At 41.0% G+C, this 22,847-nt stretch overlaps 1 protein-coding gene across 1 annotated transcript in view; it reads right to left on the bottom strand.

Moving 5' to 3' along the window:
- GYS2 (glycogen synthase 2) overlaps positions 1 to 18,470 on the bottom strand; it is a gene marked incomplete at its 3' end in the record, with an annotated part of 38,723 nt that extends 20,253 nt beyond the window's left edge. The window contains exons 1-4 of the mRNA XM_084255372.1: positions 18,264 to 18,470; positions 12,987 to 13,168; positions 10,073 to 10,264; positions 3,288 to 3,470 (exon numbers count right to left, since the gene is read on the bottom strand). Coding sequence (XP_084111498.1) covers positions 3,288 to 3,470; positions 10,073 to 10,264; positions 12,987 to 13,168; positions 18,264 to 18,384 — 678 coding nt within the window. The 5' untranslated portion in view covers positions 18,385 to 18,470. The remainder of the gene's footprint in view (positions 1 to 3,287; positions 3,471 to 10,072; positions 10,265 to 12,986; positions 13,169 to 18,263) is intronic.
- Between the last annotated feature and the right edge of the window lie 4,377 nt (positions 18,471 to 22,847).

The following is a 22,847-nucleotide window of genomic DNA, read 5'->3' as shown; positions in this document are numbered from 1 at the left end:
CACTTCTGCTTCTAAATACTATTTAACTACCTAAGTAAATGAGTTTTCTACTTTGTTATAATCACATAGATTTCTTGATTTTTTTTTGTATTTTACTTATTTTACTTATCCTACATTATATAAATATTCAGTTAATTCCTTAGCCTATTTCCCTCCTAAACAAGCAAAGATGACATTAAACTTGATACTGAAAATAAATTGTTACCATCCTTAATTCACTGAAAGGGAACCTGACAGAGGGAAAAAAAGGCGTTTCCATGGTTATATAACTCCCACCACAGTATAATTTTAGGGACTATACAGTTACTTTAATTAGAGTGTGTGTTAGATTGCTCAATCATTTATTATTCTGGCTATCTTCAGAAAGAGCAAGCCAACCCCCCAACAATTACTTGAAAAGATGGTAAGAGCTATGGCCTTTTGGGATGAGAGCAAAGAAGGTCTATGGGTGCTTTGGCGGAGGGTGTGGTGTGGTGGCATACAGCTCAGGAGGTGTGAAACTGTTCCCCTAAGTCATATACAGCAGTGTGAGCCAAATTTTACCCCAATTAAAAAAAGAGAGAGAAGTCAAAGTATAACAGGGTAATCCTCAGGGAAAGGGGAGGTTCCAGGGTCCCTGCCCTGTCAGGAAAGGTGGAGCTGGGCAGGGAGGAGAAGCTAGAGGAGGCAGGAGGAAGGAAGGAAGATGGAGATCAGAATGGGGACCTGGTGGAAGCAAATGGGATAGAGACATGTGAAGAAGCTGCACTTGCTTCTCAGCCTTGGATTTGTAACAGGGACTTGGGGCACCTGGAAGGAGAATCTTGAAACAGAGGTGAGAGACCCTGGGGAGGCTGACAGTAGCAACATTATCTTGATTTTGCTTTTGCTTTTTTGCTTCCAGACTTGTCTGGGCTCTTCTGCCCCTTTCCTATGGTTCCCACCAGAAGGTGCCTTAGACTTGTGGCAGGCTTTTGGGCCTCAGCTGTCCTGCTTTGGGCCAACCCTGTTTGGCTGAGCATTTACCCACAAGGGGATGGGTAACTTTGGGTGTTTAATTGGAAACCCTTTTAACTATATTATTTCTCTTCTCTTTATTGTACACTAATTATATTAAAGTTATTTTCTATTGAAGGTCTTATGCATCAGAGTATGTTTTGTCTTGATGTGGAGGGTGGCAGAACCCATTTAGAATGAGAAGAATCCATTTAGTAAGGGCAAGTGTACCCCTTCTCCTACCCTGTAACAAAAGTATGAAAACCTTACAAGAAAAAACACTAATTATCTAGCTCTCTATAGTTATTGCCAAAATTAACCAAGGACTAGACTTATAGGGATAACTTTGGAAACACCTTTTGGAAAGCCTCAGAGAATTCATATTCTGGCTGGAAATGGTTGCAATTTTATTTTAACTAATAAATTGAAAAACTTACACTATATCAAGGTCCTTGCGAATTGACTATTATCACAAACCATTTTCAGGCAGCAATCAGTATTTGAGTAAAATAGTTGTAACGTTTCTTCTTTTACAAAACTTGAAATTTTGATTCTTGTTCTCATTTCCCCCCAGGTTTTATTGCCTGAGGCAGAAATGATCCTGGGTCTTGCACCAAAGACTAACTTATGGCTCATTCCTTGTGTTGACCTTTTAAAATCTTCTCAGGTATACAATCAAGTGTTTTTATAAATCACCCAAATTCTAAAGTTAGACTGAACATGGGATCTGCTGTAGAAAGTGATTATGGGGATTTTTCTGTGACAAACAATGATGAATTTAATTCAAAATGTATTTATCTACTACTCACTACTGGGTAGGATGTTTTACAGAATGGTGGACTGGGATCTGACTCAGCTTATGCATTTTGACACAGACTCATATTTGAACACAATATGATATAAATACTGACCTATCATCAATGGGTAAAGTGGTGGTATTGAACTAAATAGTACTATGCATTTGTTCTTTAAAAACAACTCACAATACCTGGTGTATATTAGCTGTTTTTATTAATTGTTATAATACCTTGCTCTTTAGTAATCTGGAGTGAGAAATATTTGATAGGCCTCTTTAATTTTTTTTTTTTTCACAAAAATCAAAGTCTGCTCTTCTCCAGGAAACGGTTGTTGAGCTTACCACACATCACTGGTTTGCCCTTATTAGTCTACCATTGATCACACACTGTTAGGAAATTTCCCTCATCTCCTGGCTTGCAGAATTCCATGGTGGCCTTATTTTAAATGTTCCTCTTATGTTTGCAATTTGACCTTTAGATTAGGCTGGCCTTTTTATAGGAAAATTCTCATTGGGACTATTCATTGCTTTGCAAATGTTAAAGTTTGTCAGAAAGAACTTTTCTGTACTCAAACTCTCTTTAAGATAGTTCCATAACCTTCCATTACTACTATGTGAGCAATAGTCACACCTCTCTCTCTCTCTCTTTCTCCCCGCCCCCCACACACACCACAAATGCAAATATTCTGTTTTATAAAATCCTAGAACTTTTCAAAATGTGTGCGACTTTGGAAATCAACTTTCCAACTACCCAGTTTTCCTGACAGTGAAACAGAACCCCAAAAGGCTAAACTGATTTGATAGCCCATAGACACCAAATCTGCAAAACTCCTGACTTTGATATTCAAATGCTTTGCTGATGCCATTGACATGAAGATATACTTTTATAAATCTGAGTTAATTGATAGAAAATAAGAGAAAGAAACCAAGATGGAGTGACTTAAGTCGCAGAACCAGGCAGTCTCCTCTGTGGAGCAAACACAAGCATTTGGTCCCCAGGGACTCACATACATTCCTGCTGTCAGTAACTTCTGTCTAACTTGAACTCCACGGTCACTCCACCTATGCATTACAGGGCTGTAGGGGAAATATGACCATCCCTTCATCTGGAGGTAGAGAGAGAAAGCCTAGTGTGATTGTGCACCTAGAACTTTCACCTGACTCAGATGTGTGTGGACCCCATATTCACACAGCATCCCCCAAGCAGCAGGGTGGGACAGGAGCCCTAACATGTGTCTGGTGTCTCACTTCCACCATGTCCCTCTGCATTTTAGATCTGTGACTCCCAAGTGGACAAATGTCCAGCATCTCATCGCCACACGATAGTGCTCTCAGAACAGAACTGAGCTCTCTGTTGTCTCAGGGGAGGCTTTGTCATGAATACTGATTAGTTAAAAGGGCACTCTGCCAGCTGACCAGCAAATGACACATTAAGATCAATACTTCTCATGGTTCAGCTCCAAGGACTAGAAAGGTAATGGTGGTGTGGGGGTGGGGTGGGGGGAGGACCATTTACCTTGTCAAGATGGTTGTAGAAATCAGTGTTGGCTGCACAGAGGTACCGCCCCAGCAGTGTGGCGTGAGTGGTAAATACTGTAGCAATAGGAAGTTTCCGGGCTCGAGAAAGGATTAGTCCAATCCCCGCCTGCCATTCGTGAAAATGAGCAATGACACGTTTTCCATCCATGTGGTCTGTCACCTACAGCAGAAAAGCAGCGTTTAGGAAAATGGTTGAGGAGGCTTGATCTTGCTTATGGTTCAAAGCATAAGGAAAGTGAGACCTGCAAATCTGTTCTCAATGTCAGGGGGTCTAAATAGCTTGTATGCAGAGTTAGCAAGTGCTTAAGTGTGGTTCCGGAGTTAGTGGCATGTTCATATGAAGTCAACATATTTTTATGTCTTAATCCTCACGTTCAGGGGTGAGTGAGATTTATTCTTGAATCCAAAGAGGGACATCATTAAATAAATGCACAGTGGAACAGATGAATGAATAATGACAATAATAATGCCTGGAAGGTGCCCCTGAGAGCTGAACCAACTGCAACTACTCAGTTGCAAAATTCTGTTTCAATCAACAATGAATGGCTCATGCTAAATCAGTCCTGTTTGGGTTTTGTGTTCTTTGAAGTCAAAAGCTTTGTGAATAATGTATTACTGAGAATGTGTAACTGGGGCGAAAGAGGCCAATGACTTACTTAGAATTAAATTGTTATTTAGTAGCACCCTGAGAACTCAGGCCTAATTCTAATTCTAATTCTTTTTTTTTTTAAAGATTTATTTATTTGTTTATACAAGCACTGGGTACAGTAAGAAGTGCAGGAGGGTGAGAGAATTCACCAGAGCCAGAGCGGGGAACAGAACAGGCAGACTGATGAAATACACTGCTGAGGGGAGCAGCGGGAGCAGCAGGAGCAGCAGGAGAGGTCTGTCGCGCCATGTGGGACCCTGGCCAGTGACTGGGATCAAACAGGCGCTGCAGAGGCTGAGGGCAGCTTGGCAGCCCAGCGCTGAACCGCTGTGCCACCGGGGGAGGCCCTCCTAATTCTAATTCTAATTCTAATTCTAATTCTAATTCTAATTCTAATTCTAATTCTAATTCTAATTCTAATTCTAATTCTAATTCTAATTCTAATTCCAGACTATTTGTAAAACTAGGACATCCTTCTTTAGTCTCTTTGCCTTAAGATTACTTTATTCACCTTTAAAAAAAAAAAAGAAAAAGAAAAAAATGCTCACATTACATTCAAGAAGTCTGAGCAGAGACCTGGGAAGTCTACAGAATTAACCTGGGCCAGTGGTCTTCCCCCTTAATAGGCATCAGGCCCATGGAAGGCTTGGGAAGCCCTGATGCCTGGGTCCCATCTCCAGGCAGTCCAATTTAGTAGTTTCAGGCTGGGGCCCAGAATTTGCATTTCTTTCAGGTTTTCAGGTGCTGCTGTTCCTGGTACATGTGAACATTCTTTGAGAACCACTGACTGAAGCTAAACCTTTGTCTTTCAAAGTACCAGCTCTTCAAAAAAATTCCTTGCAGCTGTCACAGTTGCCCTGATCACTGGCAGCAGACAAAGAGCAGAAACTGGGCCTGCCCTGCAGCCTTGGATTTGTTTTCATTGTCTTTATCCTTTGAATCTAAAAAATCTCCACTATTTCTGGAACTGTTTTACTTTAAAGAAAAGCAGAGCTCGCCCCTTGTTTCTCTCCCCTTTATTTCCCTTTAATGGAAAGGCTGCCAGCAGACAGACAAACATCTTGCAGACATGCCACACAGGCATGCACACTTGGTGTCTGACCTGAGCCCCTGGGGCAATGGCTCAGGGAGGCAGGTACAGAGGAAGAAGTGTCCCACCAACTGATGCTAAAACGAAGTGGCACATCCATCATTAGAACAGGCCCTAGCAGCACCTTCACCCTTTCTGTCACCAGCACAAAGCAATAGGACACCCCTCTCCACTCAAGCACACTTCTGGGTTCACATTAAGGCAGCCCCTGCTGGTTACTGGAATATATGACTTAGTAACAGGGCAATCCCCAGGGTAAGGGAAGGTTCCAGTTCCCTGTCCCACCCAAGGAATGGTGGAGCTGGGTAGGGAGGAGAAGTGAGAGAAGCCTGAAGGAAGGAGGAGATCACGAAGACCTGGAGGGGCCTCCCTGGTGGCGCAAGGGGTTAAAACGCAACCTATGAAGCTATCCGCAGCCACTGCAGCACGAGTTCGATCCCCAGTCAGGAAACTACCCACATGGTGCAGCAGACCTCTCCTGTCTTGCCCACTGCTCCCCTCAGCAGTGTGTTTCAGTCAATCTGCCTGTTCTGCTCCCCACTCTGGTGAATCCTCTCACCCCCACACCTCTGGCCTGTACCCCAGTTCTTGTATGCATAAATAAATCTTAAAAAAAAAAGAAGAAGAAGACCTGGAGGAGGCAATGGAATAGAGCTATGTGGAGAAACTGAGCTTGCTTCTTGGCCTTGGACTGGTACCAGGGACTTACGGGACACGGATGAGAAACTTGAGACAGAGACGTGGGTGAGAGACCCGTAGGGAGGCTGACAATGGTCGTCTTTATCTTGACTTGGGTTTTGCATCATTGCTTTCCTTCCGGACTTGCCTGGGCCTTTCTGCCTCTTTTCTATGCGTTCTCACAGAAGATGGCTTAGCCTTGTGGCAAGTTATTGGGTCTTAGAGGTCCTGCTTTGAGCCAACCTGTTTGGCTGGGCATTTGCCCTTGAGGGGATGGGTAATTTTGGGTGCTTCATTTGAAAACTATTTTTTTTAAAAGATTTATTTATTTATGCATACAAGAGCTGGGGTGAAGGCCGGAAGTGTGTGGGGAGGAGGGTGAGAGGATTCACCAGAGACAGAGTGGGGAGCAGAACAGGCAGATCTGTTGAAATGCACTGCTAATTCACCACGACCAAGTAGGATTCATTCCAGGGACACAAGGATGGTTTAACATCCGAAAATCAATCAACGTTATCCAACACATCAACAAAAAGAAATATAAAAACCATATGATAATATCAATAGATGCTGAGAAAGCTTTCGACAAAGTGCAACACCCATTCATGATAAAAGCCCTTGAAATTCTTGGGATACAAGGAACATACCTCAACATCATAAAGGCCATCTATGACAAGCCAACAGCCAGTATCATTCTCAATGGTGAAAAGCTGAAAGCAATTCCATTAAGATCTGGAACAAGACAAGGATGTCCACTCTCACCACTGCTTTTCAATATAATACTGGAAGTCCTAGCCAGGGCAATAAGACAAGAGAAAGACATCCAAGGAATCCAAATAGGAAAAGAAGAAGTCAAACTATCACTATTTGCAGACGATATGATATTATACATAGAGAACCCCAAAAACTCCACAGAAAAGCTAATTCAACTCATCAATCAGTTCAGTAAAGTGGCAGGATACAAAATCAACACACAAAAGTCAGTAGCCTTCCTATACACAAACAATAAATCTGAAGAAGAAGAAATCAAAAAAACCATCCCTTTTGTTATTGAAACAAAAGAAATCAAATATTTGGGAATAAATCTAACAAAAGAGGTAAAGGACCTATACAAAGAAAACTATAAAACACTGTTAAAAGAAATAGAAGAAGACACAAAGAAATGGAGAGACATCCCCTGCTCATGGATTGGAAGAATAAACATTATTAAAATGGCCATCCTTCCAAAAGCAATATACAGATTCAATGCTATTCCAATCAAAATTTCAATGACATTCTTCAAAGAAATAGAACAATTATTGATGAAATTCATATGGAATCACAAAAAACCCCGAATAGCCAAAGCTCTCCTGAAAAAAAAAGAAGGGAATGGAGGCATCAGACGCCCAGACTTCAAACTATACTACAAAGCCATAATCATCAAAACTGCATGGTATTGGAACAAGAACAGACATACAGACCAATGGAATTGAATAGAAAATCCAGAAATAAACCCACAGATTTATGGTCAACTAATCTTTGACAAAGGAGCAAAGACTATGCATTGGAGCAAAGAAAGTTTGTTCAATAAATGGTGCTGGGAAAACTGGGTCGCTACATGCAAAAGAATGAAGCTTGACCACTACCTCACACCATACACAAAAATCAACTCAAAATGGATTAAAGAACTAGACATAAGACCTGAAACCATAAAATATATAGAAGGAAATATAGGCGAAACACTACGTGATTTGCACATCAAAGACATCTTTACAGACACATCACCCAAAGCAGTGATAGTGAAGGCGAAGATAAACAGCTGGGACTACATCAAATTAAAGAGCTTCTGCACAGCAAAAGAGACAATAACAAAAACAAAGAGAAACCCCACCAACTGGGAGAACATTTTTGCACCCAACACTAATGATAAAGGACTGATCACAAAAATCTGCAAAGAGCTGATGAGACTCAACAACAACAAAGAAAATAATCCAGTCAAAAAATGGGCAGAAGAGCTAAAAAGAAACTTCTCTGAAGAGGAAATGCAAATGGCCAACTGGCATATGAAAAAATGTTCAACATCACTTGTCATCAGGGAAATGCAAATCAAAACTACCATGAGATACCATCTTACACCAGTGAGAATGGCACATATTAAAAAAACTAGCAACAACAAATGTTGGCGAGGGTGTGGAGAAAAAGGAACTCTTCTGCACTGTTGGTGGGAGTGCAAACTGGTCCAACCACTGTGGAAAGCTGTGTGGAGATTTCTGGACCTACTAAACATAGAGCTTCCATATGATCCAGCAATTCCACTCCTAGGTATTTACCCAAAGGACACAGAAACATCAATTCCTAAGAACACCTGCACCCCTATGTTTATAGCAGCACTGTTTACAATAGCTAAGCTTTGGAAACAACCCAAATGCCCAAAAATAGATGACTGGATCAAGAAGATGTGGTACATATATACCATGGAATATTACTCAGCATTCAAAAAAGATAAACACATGCAATTTGCAGCAACATGGATGGCGCTGGAAGGGATCATGCTCAGCGAAATAAGCCAAAAAGAAAAAGAAAAATACCGGATGGTCTCACTCATAGCAGGAGTCTAGAAAACTTAAATAAGGGACCAGGAAAATGAATATAAGAAAGTGAAAATCAAAATCAACAAAAAACTATGAACCAGAGACACTTTTAGGGGGGCGGGGGCGGGAGGGGAGGGATTGGGGTCAGAATGGGGGGGCTGCAATTGTATGGGGAATATAACAATAAAATTTAAAAAAAAAAAAAGTAAAAAAAAAAGATAGACATGTTCTAGGGATTTAATATACAGCATGGTACTATAATTAACAGCATTGTGTTATATACTTGAAAGTTGTTAAGAGACTAGACCTTAAATGCTATCACCACAAAAGAGAAATAGTAATTATGTAAAGGGATGGAGGTGTTAGCTAACTTGATTGTGGTAATCATTTTGCAATATATATGTCTATCAAATTGTCACATTGTGCACCTTAAACTTAACATATGTTGTGTGTCAATATTTCAATAAAGCTAGAAGAAAAAAAAAAAAAGCACTGCTGAGGGGAGCAGCAGGTAAGATAGGAGAGGTCTTCTGTGCCACGTGGGCCAGCTCCCTGCCGGCTGGGATCGAACTCATGCTGCAGTGACTTGATAGCTTCATGGTGTTGAGACTTAACCCCTTGTGCCACCAAGGAGGCCCCTAAAAACTATTTTTAACTATATTCTTTTTCTTCTCTTTTATTGCACCCAAATTGTAATATAGTTATTTTCTATTGAAGTTCTTAGGCAGAGTATGTTTTGTCTTAATGGGGCAGATGGCAGGATCTGTGCTTGGAAGATACCGACCACATTAGCAGGCAAGTTTGGGGGTTCTATGGTACTCCTCACCCTGCCCTGTTAACAGATTGTCATTTAGTCATATCCCCACTTTGCCTGGGATACCTTTTCTTCTTCTGATTTTTAGATTAGCATAATCATCTGGCGGTAATGCAGGGATCGCACAGAAACCCTACACTGAAACTGTGAAAACTTCAGAGAGCAGTCATGGTTCATGGAACAAAGACTGGCTTCGGGTACCCTCCCAGTTTTCTTTTTTTCACCTATATGATATTTCGCTGCTATGGACTCCTTAGCGATGGCTGAGATAACTTCAGCCCCTAGCCAAAGATGAAAATATCAAAAAAGACACTACAGTTGTTCAGTACCCATGCAAAAGCAAAAGTGAATATTTTGAGTTATTTTCTACTCCCATCATACTAGAATTCATGGACACAAAGTATGCTGTTTATTCTTTTTTTCTTGTGCATATTGAGAATCATCAAAATAGCAGGTGATGTAACTGGGTGTTTTATATATATATATCATTCTATTTAAACCCGAAGTGAGGTCCTCCCTGGTAGCTCAGGGGTTAAAGACACAGTGCTACCAAGCTATCACCAGCCACTGCAGCATGAGTTTGTTCCCTGGCCAGGCTGGGAGCTACCCACATGGCACAGCAGACCTCTCTTGTCTCACATGCTGCTCCCCTCAGCAGTGTATTTCAGTAGCTCTGCCTGTTCTGCCCCTCACTCTCTCTGGTAAATCCTCACACACACATACACACCTCTGGCCTACACCCCAGTCCTTTTATGCATAAATGCATAAATCTTAAAAAAAAAACCCAAGTGAGGTAAAAATTAATATACATTATTGTTGCCATGTTCCAAAGGCCTTTATCTCATTGAAGAAAGACAGAACATTTGCTCAGATTTCTGAGGCTAGGCAAGGGTGATGTCACCTTGACATCATGGAGCACAAAGAGGTTGCGCATTTGTGTACAGTAAACGGTAGACTGTACCTCCTTTAAGAACCAGGAAGTTAAAGATCCAAATATCAGCATATCGTTGGCTTCTCGGTCATGGTAAGGGATGCCGACACTGCATGCTTCCCAGAGATCACCCTTCCACCTGTCCAGGTTCCAGGCCGAATAGCCTATGTCAAAGAGCACCACGTAAGGACTGCCTTCTATCAGCCATCTGCCGAAGTGCACCTGCATATAAAGAACATGCCGCCATGTGGGCACATTAGGAAATGCAGCCACGGTTCATCTGCGCTTGGAAGATACCAACCACATTAGCAGGTGCAGATGAGACAAGATACAGAAAGTGTAGGCATAACACAAACCCTCCGCTTTTTGAAACTAAAGGAGGAATGGGCTTGTCCCAATTCTTTCAGACTTCAAATCCTTGGTGTTATTAAATGTGGTCATTTTAAAAGGGAGTGCACTGGTGCCCAGGCAGCACCAGACCCACTACTGGCAGAGGTGGATTCCTGCTCCTGGGGGCCTGGAGGGATGGGCACCACATCCCTCTGGGCTGGTGGCACAGAGCACTGGGAGGAGAGTTGGCTCTCACTCTCTGAAGTTCCATGGTTGCCATCTGGGTAGGATCCTTGAAGTCTGCCTCCTGCATGGAAACTCAGACCTGCTTTTCCCCCTGTAAGAAGTAGGGCTGACTACCGAGTTCTAAGGTGGTGAGAGCTGCGGTGCAGACACCATCTTGAGCAGCTGTCCCCTGCAAGGCAGCTTGAGCAGGTGCAAAGATCTCCCCAGCACCCGAGTCGCTGCCTTCCCCTGCACACTCTGAACTGGTTTGGAGTCCTGGCTCCTCAAGTCAGCCCCAGTCCCAAGTCAGCTTTCTGCAGGGTCTGCAGCGGGCTGCGGCCGGAATCTGCATACTGGGATTCCGGAAGGAACTTCCACAGCTGGACCTGAGCCACCTGCCCTGTGACCACAGAGCTGGTCTGTGACACAGTATGTGTCCCTGTGCTGCCTTATCTCAGGCCCCTATCACACAGGCCACTTCCGTCACAGATGGCCCTGCCCTCCCCCACCCCTGCGATTGTTCTGGTCTGCAGGTTTCCAGCGTTGTTAGGAGACTTAAGCAGACTGCATTATGTTGAAAGTCACCGTAGGAAAGACCCTTGGAGGTTGGTGTTCTCCCAGGACTGGTTCATAGGTTCATGGAGGGCCAGTGTGTTCCCATCCGAACTAACACTTCATAGAGAATCAACTGTGGTTTCAAATTGCAGGAAGGACAAGAAGTGCATGCCTCCCTTTCACCAGGTCCTGAAACTTGATTTTAAAGGAGGATAAACATATATAAACTAGCAGATCGGAAAGGTAAGATCCTCCTTCAATAAAAACGCAAATAACCAGAGCACATGTGCAGCCCTGGGCAGGTTTTAAGTTAAAAGCAAAACAGAGCTGACCTAGAATTTCAAAGAGACTCTAGGAAGAGGCCCTTTAGGTTTTTAAAAACCTGCCAGGAACAAGACTGGCCTCTTAATCTGTTGAAGGACCAACTGAATTTCCTAGGTGGGACACTGTGTCCCTGAATTATTTTCCTACTGGGTTGATGATATTTTTGGCAGTTTCTAGGAGCAGAATCTTTATGTTTGAGAAAAGTTAGTCCTTTGTTCATAATACAAGCTGTGTTTTTTTTTTCCAATTTGTTAACTTTCCTCACTGTGGTTTTCAAAAACTTAATTGTAAAATTAAACACATTGCATCAAAAATTAACATCAAATGAAAACAAAGTTTCTAGATCATGTATCTCTGTCCTTCTGTTCCTCATTACCCTCCTGTGACCTGGAGCTCATGATTTTAGGATTAAATATTAGGGTCTTTTATGATAGACTCCTCAGATGAGCTGCTCACTATCTTGAGCAACTTGTAGTTGTATGTAATATCTTTGGTGTCACGTATTTTCCTTTATGGAATGAGGCATATGATGTTTTCTGCTAGCAAAAAGATGTTTCTGTAGACAAATGTGCATAATTTCTTTTATTCCTCCCATCCAAAACAAAAAGTAAGGTGATGCAAAGCATTTCCCATTATGACTCCTGCCACAGAGCTTAATCAATTGTATTGCCCAGGACACATTATCTCTTTAATCTAGCATCTAAAGTCTAATTGTATTCCAGTCTTCAAGCTGACTTCCTTTATTCCTAAATGTTTTATCTTTGCATGTTTTAAAAAGTTTATTTTTTATTGCAGTAACATTGATGTACACTGCCATACCTGCAAGTTATAATATATTAGCTAGCTCAATTTTTTCCCATTTGTAATCATACAGTTATTGCAAATATCCAAGTTTTAACCTGGTCTCTATTTTTTAATTTACTCATTCTTCTGTCTTGATTTTCACTTAATCCTATCTAGAGAAGACTAGATAGGCAATGAGAGAGGCTTTTGGTTGCTGATAACTCCAAAAAGAAAGTGACGTGATTTATGAAGTGGTATGCTATGTAATAGAAGAATAAATATAAACTGAAATCGGGACAAAGAATATGAATCAGAATTGGGATATCTCTGAGTTCTTTTAATTAGATTCTCTAAGGTGTTGATATTCCCCAAGGATTATTTGAAAACCTAGTCTATAAAATATTCTTAGTCTATAAATTTCATTGAATACTGTTGTCAACACCCATAACAACAACTCTAATTCAGATGCAAAATGACTTTCAAGCAAATATCTGATACCTTCTACTGAACTCCAAACCCATTATCCTATTAGACATTTCTCCGTGGTTTTCGCCACATGTCTCAAAAATAACCTATTTAAAATCAAAGTCATCATCTTTCTCACAAACCTGCTCCTTTTCCCCCAAGTAGATGAACAGCCTTCTAGAGAGTTCATGAAAACTGGTCTGTTTTTCCATAAGGGCTTTCTAAGACTTGGCGGAGAGAAGCTTTGGTCAGCATGTTTTACCTGGCAGCCGTGCTTGTTCATTGTGTCCACTGCTCTTCCAACAGCATCATTTACAGGCTCGCACTGTTCCACCTGAGTCTTCATATTGTGCTCAAAATATGGACCAATCAGAAAATAGTTATCTCCCCATTCATCGGCTGTGATTTTGGCCTTCGTCTGAATCACAGTATAGATGCCCCCAACTGTTCGAAAGAAGAGACCCGTGATCATTCTGGTTAGTGGTTTATCTTTAAGTGATGCAGGGATAGAGATGAACTGTCCTTTTTAAGTTAACATTTAGGATCCACCACACACAGGGGTGTATTTAACTTTTTATTTTTTTTAAAGGTTTATTTTATTTATGTATACAAGAGCAGGGGTACAGACCAGAGACAGAACAGGGAACAGAACAGCAGACTGACTGAAATACCCTGCTGAGGGGAGCAGCGGGCAAGACAGGAGAGGTCTGCCGCGCCATGTGGGTTCCTCCCTGGCTGGCCGAGGATCAAACTCGTGCTGCAGAGGCTGCGATCGCTTCATAGTGCTGTGCTTTACCCCTTGCGCCACCAGGGAAGCCCAAATTTAACTTTTTAAAAGAGTGTTTTTAAGGGACTCTAGCAAATCATTAATAGTAGGTCTATTAGGTTCACTATTCATTATGCACCTATCTTTAGAGGCACTTCCCATTGGTGGCACCACGCGTGGTACCTTCTGAACAGGGACAAGGAACTGATAGGTATGGAGGGGATCCTCTTCCCTCAGAATGAGGAATGCCCACCCCCAGTCAAAGCAATAACAGAGGTACACATTTTCCTGTGTTGTTTCTTTTACCCCCACCCCCATTACCGCCACTACTATTAAAACACGAGGCCCAATATATATGTCTCAAGAGTGTGTGTGTATATATACATGTATGCACATAAACACACTTGGAAAATAGGAATATCCCTGGGTCCAGCAAGTCCAGCTTTAGAAAACTGTGCGATTTTGGGGGGGAGGGGGACAGGGAAGGGGGGAGAAGTGGGGGAAGGGTGGATAAGGAGAAAGCCCAGAGATAGGAGTGTAGAGGCCCCGACCTGAACCTCTCTTCTGTACCTATATAACACTGTACACATCCTGAATAAATGAGACTAGCAATGATCCTGGCTTTGTCTCCACTCCTTGCGTACCCCTGTCCTACCTAGCCCCTGCTTCCTCCCCCGGGTACTACGTTAATTGCCCGGCAGGTCCGGACATAGGAGTATAAGGATATTTATAGAAGCATTATCTTGGGGCCTCCCCGGTGGCGCAGCGGTTGAGCGCTGGGTTGCGAAGCTGCCCACGGCCTCTGCGGCGCCTGTTCGATCCCCGGCTGCTCCCCGGCCAGCGGCGGAGGATCCCACATGGCGCGCAGACCTCTCCTGCCGCCCGCTGCTCCCCTCAGCAGTGTACTTCGGTCCTTCTGCCTGCTCTGCTCCCCGCTCTGGCTCTGGTGAATTCTCTCACCCTCCCGCGCTTCTGACTGTACCCAGTGCATGTATAAACAAAACAAACAAACAAATAAATAAATAAATAAAAAACATGCCTCTATTAAAAAAAAAAAGATTTATTAAAAAATAAAAAAAATAAAAAAAAAAGAAGCATTATCTTGATGAAAATGTGTAACCAACATAAATGGAGCTAGTTAATTTGCTTAACCCGTCCAAGGTTCAATGAGCTCATCCTTCCATGGGGGCAGACTAGTACTCAGCCTGGGAGAAAGGACTCTATATATAGCAGCAGCATTAAAATTGTGTCTCATTGAAATGGTGATTTGTGAGCACTTAAAAGGGTGTGATTAGGTAAGCAGGCATAAGAGGGAAGAACTTTTTAGGCTGAGAGAGGTAGTTAGAATCAAGGCCTCATTTGGGACAGGGCGGTGTGCAAGTAAAGAGTAGTAGGTGTGGACGGGAGAAGGTTGAGATGTAGTAGCCAGGTGGGAGAAATGGGGAGGAACAAGAAAACCTTCAGTCATTGCAGGTAGGATATTTCCTATGTTGAATATAAGCAAGAGAATATAGAAACAATTTGAGTCAATTCTTGAGCAATACCTTGTTCATGAACTTTAGATGACAATGGTCTTAAGAACTTCTGTGTAGGGCCTCCCTGGTGGCACAAGGGGTTTTTAAGCACAGCACTATAGCGCTATGAAGCTGTGCCAGCCTCTGCAATACAAGGTCAATCCCAGGCTGGCCAGGTAGCTGCCCACATGGTGCAGACCTCTCCTGTCTTGCCTGCTGCTCCCCTCAGCAATGTTTTCGGTCAGTCTGCCCCTTCTGTTTCCCACTCTGTCTCTGGTGAACCCGCTCACCTGCTGCAACTCTGGCCTATGCCTCAGTTCTTCTATGCATAAATAAATAAATCTTAAAAAAAAAAAAAGTTCATCCTTAAGAAAAATTGTTTGTACCCAAAAGAAACAAGGTGTTACTGAGCACTGATAATGACACTGTCACTCACAGCTCAGATGCCAGTGATGGAGATTGCATGGACATGTGAAGAGGAAAGCCTCTCTCTCAGCAGAGCCCTCCAGACCAGACCAGAGTGACACCCTTCACAGCCCTTCAACAAAGAATCTGGGTCTACCCCAGTGAATGTCAACATCAGGTACACCTAAGCAGTTCACCAAATTCCAGGAAATTTTAGGAACCATCAAAACTATTTATAGAGGAAAGACAAATTTAGAGAAATAATTTAAAAGGGCAACTGAAAAGAGAAAATTATCTTTAAAGCATGAGATTTACACCCTGGCAACATACCTGCATATACATAAATTTTATTTAAACCCACTAACCATAAAAATGCAAAATAGTTCAAATAGTTTCTTTTTTCTATAGAATTATTTCCTTCAACATCATCTTCTCGGGGGAAATATGTTATGCGGTTCTGATGGCACAAAATTACTAAACACCTTATTCATATTTCTATTCCTGAAAACTCATTATTTGCAACAGTGTGTCTTCCTCAGAGATGATAAAACGTCCTTGTTTGTTTGATTATGTGTTTCAAATTCATACACACCTGGATAAATGCAAACACAGTTTTATTTGTTAAAGGATATAAGGGAGAAGAGAAATTCTTTATTTGGAAAAAGGTGGATGGTTAGATTTGGGAATTGAAATGTGAAGATAAACATAATTAACTGATATGCTACTTCTTTTCCCATTTGAAACCTTGGGTCTTAATATAGTCTCCAAATAGCCTCAGGGTGTTTATAAATACAATGGATATGCTGTTTCCATCTATTCAGAATTAAAATATAAAAAAGAAAAATTTTACCCCATTTCGGTTGAGTCCTGGTTGTAAATAACCCCCCACTTTTCCCTGTGCACCATTTCTGTGGGAAGGCCTTCCTTTTTTTTGTATTCCTCCTACTCAAGCATCTTAATAGCCCCTCCTTATCCTCCACATATTTATATACCGACTACTTGCCCTCATTTTTTATACTATTCTTCACCTTTTACCCCAAATTTCCCTCCTGGAATGCTAACTAGAGGTGAGCGGGATGGTGCAGAGATAGGGTCACTCCTATCTTCAATTTTGGAGTACAATCCAAAGTTTCAGCCCCACACGTATCTTTTTAATGAATTATTGTTTTACCTCAATGTAGGTCACTGAATTTGGACCTACCCTTCAATTTCAAACATGTACTTTGTGTTTTATTGATCTATATTTTCCTGAAACAACAGGGAACTCTCTTTAGTGTGAGGGCAAAGTATCAGACCTTTCATAAGAAAGAAAAAAAGATGAGCTACAGTGGCATATATGTCCATAAGGCACTAAAACGCCCTTTCCCCTAGAAACTCTGCTAATGTTGCTAAATTAGGTTTCCTATCAAAATAAAGCTATATATGGGACATCCCTGGTGGAGCAGGAGTTAAGTCTCAGCGCTATGAACGTTACCGCTTAAGTTCCATCCCTGCCTGAGTTCCATCCCGGGCCAGGGAGCTAACCCACATATGGCACAGCAGACCTCTCCTGGCTCACCCACTGCTCCCCTCAGCAGTGGATTTCAGTGACTCTGTCTATTCTGCTCCCTACTCTTTCTGGTGATTCCTCTCACCTGCTGCACCTCTGGCCTACACCCCAGTTCTTGTATGCATAAGTAAATAAATCAATCTTTGAAAAATGTCAAAAAAACAAAATAAAGCTATATATGTATACATGTATATTCATACACACACACAGATACATACACATTTATATACACACAAAGAGAGGAGAGACTCATCGCTGTTTTTAAAAGCCACAGAACAGGGAAATGACTAATCTGACCCTCCTTCTCTAGACAATTGCAGAAGCAGGAGCACACACTGGGGACATCATTCCCTGAGGGTGCAGCACTGGTAGGAAACTGCTGCTGATGACTATGCCCAGCAAATATTTATGTGGTAGCACTTTGCTGGGTGTGCAGTTTAAATCGCAGCAGCTGCAGTCATGGGCAGTGGGAGGTGATATCTGAGACCACGAACACCCCGCCACTCTGATGACACCACAATGGCAGCTCCAAATGGTGGGGGAGGTATAGACAAGGCAGTCAGGACAAGAAAGACGTGAGGAAACAGGCTTGTTTTGAAATGATATGTGTACCAAGCTTGACTTTTACTGTGCTGCGTGTGGTATGACCATTGACGTGGAGACTGCATATCCATGCAGGGCAGAGAACCCTCAACCCCACACACACAAATTATACTACTATGCAGTGATTCTGCTGTGACTGCAATATCCCTGATCATATCTTCTTCTGTGCTACGCCTGGATAGCATTGAGAACAAAATTACTTTCATTCTTCTTAATGGAATGCTAAACAGCTGCTAAGTTAAAATTTTAATCTCAAGTTAATCTTGAATTATTGAGAACACTATTAAACTTTTCATGATTACTAAGAGTATATGGAGTTCAAGTTTTAAATTTTTTAATCAGATGTGTTTCTTCCTAAAATAAGCACACACTTGTGCCTTTTAATTGAAAAAATTAATAAAACCAAAAAATTCACTTTTATTCCTGTTTTGTCATAAACATGAATTTCAAACTTTTAATTTAAAGGCCCATTCCCTGGAAACAGCTAATATTTTCAACTTTCTTCCCCTTCAGCACATACATAGCATGAGCCTGTTTTCTTGCCCTTTTAGAGACAAGGCTAATTACAACCTAAATTTACATTTGCTTTGAATTACTTGCCTCACTCCTTGGCAGCTAACACATTCTCACTAGTCATCTGTGAAATCCTAATCTACATCTTCAACAACTTGGCAAACAGGCACCTTCAAGGGCAGTACAAACCTTTATTAGTCACTTCCCAAGCGACTTCAAAGAGCAGTAAGTCATCCACTGGAAGTTCTTCCACCTCCCACCGCGGAAGGCCACTCAGGGATGTCACGGATAGGGATCGCCCCCGGAGCATTCTTCTTCCAGCCGCTGAAACTTTCCTGAAATGCCGAGGCTCAGATCTGAAGACCTCAGACTGTGGGAGAATCTCATAAGACTAAAACAGCAGAATGAAATCTTGATTCTTCCCAGAGAGCTCCCTGTTGATGAGCGAATTCTCAGCCCCCTTTCAGTCTTTCTGGGCAGGTCCAGTGAAGACAGTATCTCCACACAATCCAATCATAAGTAAAATCCTGTGGTCTAGGGCTTGGGTGAGCAACCCCTCTGATGGTGGAATCCTCATAGGCTGAGCCTGATTCAACTCCAGACCTTTAGCCCTTGTCCTTTTGACCAAACTCATAGACTCACTCAGTCACCAACGCTGGTTTCATCACTTCCCAAAGCCATCCAAAAGATTAGCAATTCTGCTTATAAAGTTTTTGGACTGCTTTAGATTCCATGTAAAATGGATTGAGGCATGTTTCTATGCTTTAAGTCCTTTTGGATTTTCTAAAATCCTTCTTTTGATTCCTATATCCAGTGTGCTTTGAAAAATTATGCCTGGTTATTTTATTGTACATTTACAAATTGAATTTTGATGATAAGCATAGATTTTTTGATACCTTTACTTAGGGTTTTTCTTAAAAATTTCCCTATGAGAAAGAGTAAATTGCAGTGTGCCTTTGGGTATAGTATATAAAGTATGTAATTTTGACTAATCAGAGATTATCAGATCATATTTTAATTATGCAGTAGAACTTAATTATAGTTATATTTGCTTATTTGCCTCAAATATCAAATCAATAAAGGATATTTCAGTAAATGTAAAAATGTTCAGATATGGAAATTAGATTCTGAAATTTGATCAGAATCACCTGACTGATAAATGCCATGTAGTTACTTTTCCATGTGGTTTGTATGTATATAAATATGTATGTGCTAATTTGTATACATACAGACACGTTCTATTTTGTGCCTGAGTAAAGACATTCATTCACAAAGATACTTAATTTTGAATCACTTTTATTTAGAGGTTTAGACTAAAGCCAGTATTTTTACACTTTTGTTCCATTTGGCCACATAATTGAAATTCAATCAAAATATCCTTCACATCAGATTTTATAGACAGAAGTCTCCTAGGATAACTTGTCATTTGTTCGTATTATTATAGAATTCTGTATTAGACTTTTAGACATTTTCTGTGTAGTTGACACTATTAAGCCTTTTTAAAAAATTACTTGTGTTAGATAAATCATATTTCATTATGTGATATTAATATTTCACTTTGAATCAAGAAGATGAGGTATTTTCCATGATTCAGTGACATTTTTGATTCATTGTCTATAAAAGTTAATTTAAATATATAGATTGTTATCCATTTGAGTAACGAAAAATTGTTATATACTGAACAAAAAGTCACGTACTACAATAGTAAAGATAGGAACCCAAATTGTCAAAATGACTTCTTCCTTCACAAAATGATTTGCTCTTGTTGACATAACCTCGGTGGGTCCTGCAAATAGAAATTCCAGTAAAACCAAATAGGAACATGTTGACAAGCAGTGAGAATCGGATGGCAGGGTGAGGACAGAACTTCACGTTTGCAGTGCTTGTTCTCAACAGTCCTAGGATTGCCTCTTCCAGGGTTGAACAAGCCCCAGCAGAGCAGGTTCACATTATCCAAATTATAGCATAAGACTTATTCATTTACACTCTGTGCCATGTACCACGTGCCGTGCTAGCTTGTGAGGTAGTTACTCCTGGGTGACCCCGGGAATCCAATCTGCTGCTTATCAGTTAGGTAACCTCAAGCCAATTTCTTAACTAAGTTTTGGCTTTCTTCTTAAAATAGGGATGAGATCATTTATGTAAGGCTCTTAATATAGTGCCTGGCACTAACCCAGCCACTTTAGCAATGCTCAGCCTTATTTATAAGACATGCAGTAGTCTATTAAAAATGTCCCCTAGTAGTAGCTGTTACTACTGCATGTGACAGTAAAAAAGAGACTTATTTTTCTATTATTTGTTGAATATTGTGCTATGAGCATATATTACCTGCTCAAGTAATTCATTTTTAAAACATTTTGGGAGAAAATAAACTTATAGCCATTAGATATTTTATAATAAATGAAAATAAGAAATATATAAAGTAAAATATTCTGGCTGAGGCAATTTTATTAAAAAAAGTATACATCCATTTCTCATGAAGTATATATATAAATAGAAGATTGGGCCTCCCTGGTGGCACAGGCCGTTGAGTGCCGCACTGTGAAGCTGTCCGCTGCCTCTGCAGCACCGGTTCGATCCTGGCCGCCGGGCGAGAATCCCACATGGTGAAGAAGACCTCTCCTGTCTTGCCCACTTCTCACCTCAGCAGTGTATTTCGTCTGTCTGTCTGTTCTGTTCCCCGCTCTGTCTCTGGTGAATCTTCTCACCCTCCTGCGCATCTGGCCTGTGCCCTGGTTCTTGTATAAAAATAAATAAATCTTAAAAATAAATAAATAGAAGACTGAAATAGGTATCAATTAAATTCTTCTAATGGTTTTCTCTAGGTGGTAATGATTATGATTAATATTTGTGAACTTTTTGGTTTACTTGTATTCTACGTCGTATATTTATTACATATATATATCTTTCTCACACAGGATAGTTTTCAAAGGCTTAATCAACTCACCTCCTGATTCATTTCCTACTGTCATTATTGTGATCTGACAACCTAGTACTGAGTTCTATTGGGATTTTGACTAAAGAGCCAACTCTCTTATAACACATCATCACCTAATGCCCCTTCAAAGTAGATTCATGTATCTCTTTTGATCTTGCCATTCCCAAAATGAGGACACTGTTTGCCAGTTCTTTTATTTATTAAATTTATTTATGTTTCCTTACATCATTGTTAATTTTTGGACAATATTTGATTTCTTCCCTCAGATATAGTCCCCATAGTTTTCTCACCACCATAGCACCCATGATGCATCACCATAGTCCCTTGTGCTCTTCCCTCTCCTGTTTTGACCCCTCTTCATCCTCCTCCCCTGCTGTATGCCTCTGATCTATGGTCAGCTTGCTAGTTTTGACTTTTTCCTGACCCTCTCTTCTATTCCTCTATATTCCACATATAAGTGAAACCATCCAAAAGCTATCTTTTTCCTTCTGACTTATTTCACTGAGCATAATCCCTTCCAGTTTCACATTGCCACAAATAACATGAGTTTATCTTTTTTGATGACTGAGTAGTATTCATTGTGTATATTTTCCACATCTTCATGATCCAGTCTTCTCTTCTAAGGCATTTAGGTTTTTTCCGTATCTTGGCTATTGTAAATAATGCTGCAATAAACATAGGAGTTTAGGTTTCCTTTCAAATTAGTGTTTTTGCATTTTTGGGGTAGATTCCTAGGAATCGCTGAATCATATGATAGGACCATTTTTAGTGTTTTGAGGATCCTCCACATAGCTTTCCACAGTGACTGGACCAATCTAAACAGTTGTAAAATGTTCCTTTTTCACCATATCCTCACCAGCATTTGCTGTTTCTATTTTTTTTTAATTTGGGTCATTCTCATAGGTGCAAGGTGGTATCTCATTGTGGTTTTGATTTGCATTTCCCTGATAATAAGTGATGTTGAACTTTTTTTTATATGTTGCATTTGCCAATTTTTAGTTTTCTAGTGGCAAATGCCATTTTTAGTGTTGCTCCCTGAGTCAGGAAGGGTGTTTGGGACCATATGAAATACATCCATGGGACAAATTGTCTTTTTTTTAAGGTTTATTTATTTATGCATAAAGAATTGGGGTATAGGCCAGAGATATGGGGGGGTGAGAGGATTCACCAGAAACAGAGTGGGGAGTAAACCAGGCAGATTGATTGAAATACACTGCTGAGGGGAGCAGCGGGAGCGACAGGAGAGGTCGGCTGCACCATGTGGTTCATCTCCCGACTGGGGATCAAACTAGCGCTGTAATGGCTGTGGATTGCTTCATAGTGCTGAGACTTAACCCCTTGCACCACCAGGGAGGCCCCCCATGGGATTAATTTTCATCTATCCATTGTATCTGAGTGAACTCCCTTCTTTCAAAAATATATGTAAAGAGAAATGAAGTCAACTCTAAGATAGGAAGGGATCAGAAAATGTTCTCTGCTTCCTCTATTCCTGATTACTCTAAAATTTGTGCTAAACGTACAAATCATTGAACTGGGAGCGGAAGGAGAACAGACATCATGCAGAAAGAAAGGTTGGGTTTCTCCAAGATGAGAGAAGGACTCTTAAAATTCTTGATCCCTAATTTCACACTCACACCAGCATTTTAGCATTCAATGAAAATAGCTGAGAGGGCAATTAGGGGGAAAAAAAACAGACTTGTTTTTGTTTTCCTTACTCATTATTCCAGCAGGGGTCGCTAGGGACACTTAGAAAACCACACATTTGTTTCACTGTTTTGGAATCTTATGGAAGCCTTTCAAGATTTTCAAGACTTGAGTAGTCCACACTTGCATAT

Source organism: Talpa europaea (assembly GCF_964194135.1).
Source record: "Talpa europaea genome assembly, chromosome: 15".
Taxonomy (NCBI): Eukaryota; Metazoa; Chordata; class Mammalia; order Eulipotyphla; family Talpidae; genus Talpa; species Talpa europaea.
This window is presented reverse-complemented; position numbering and strand designations above follow the sequence as displayed.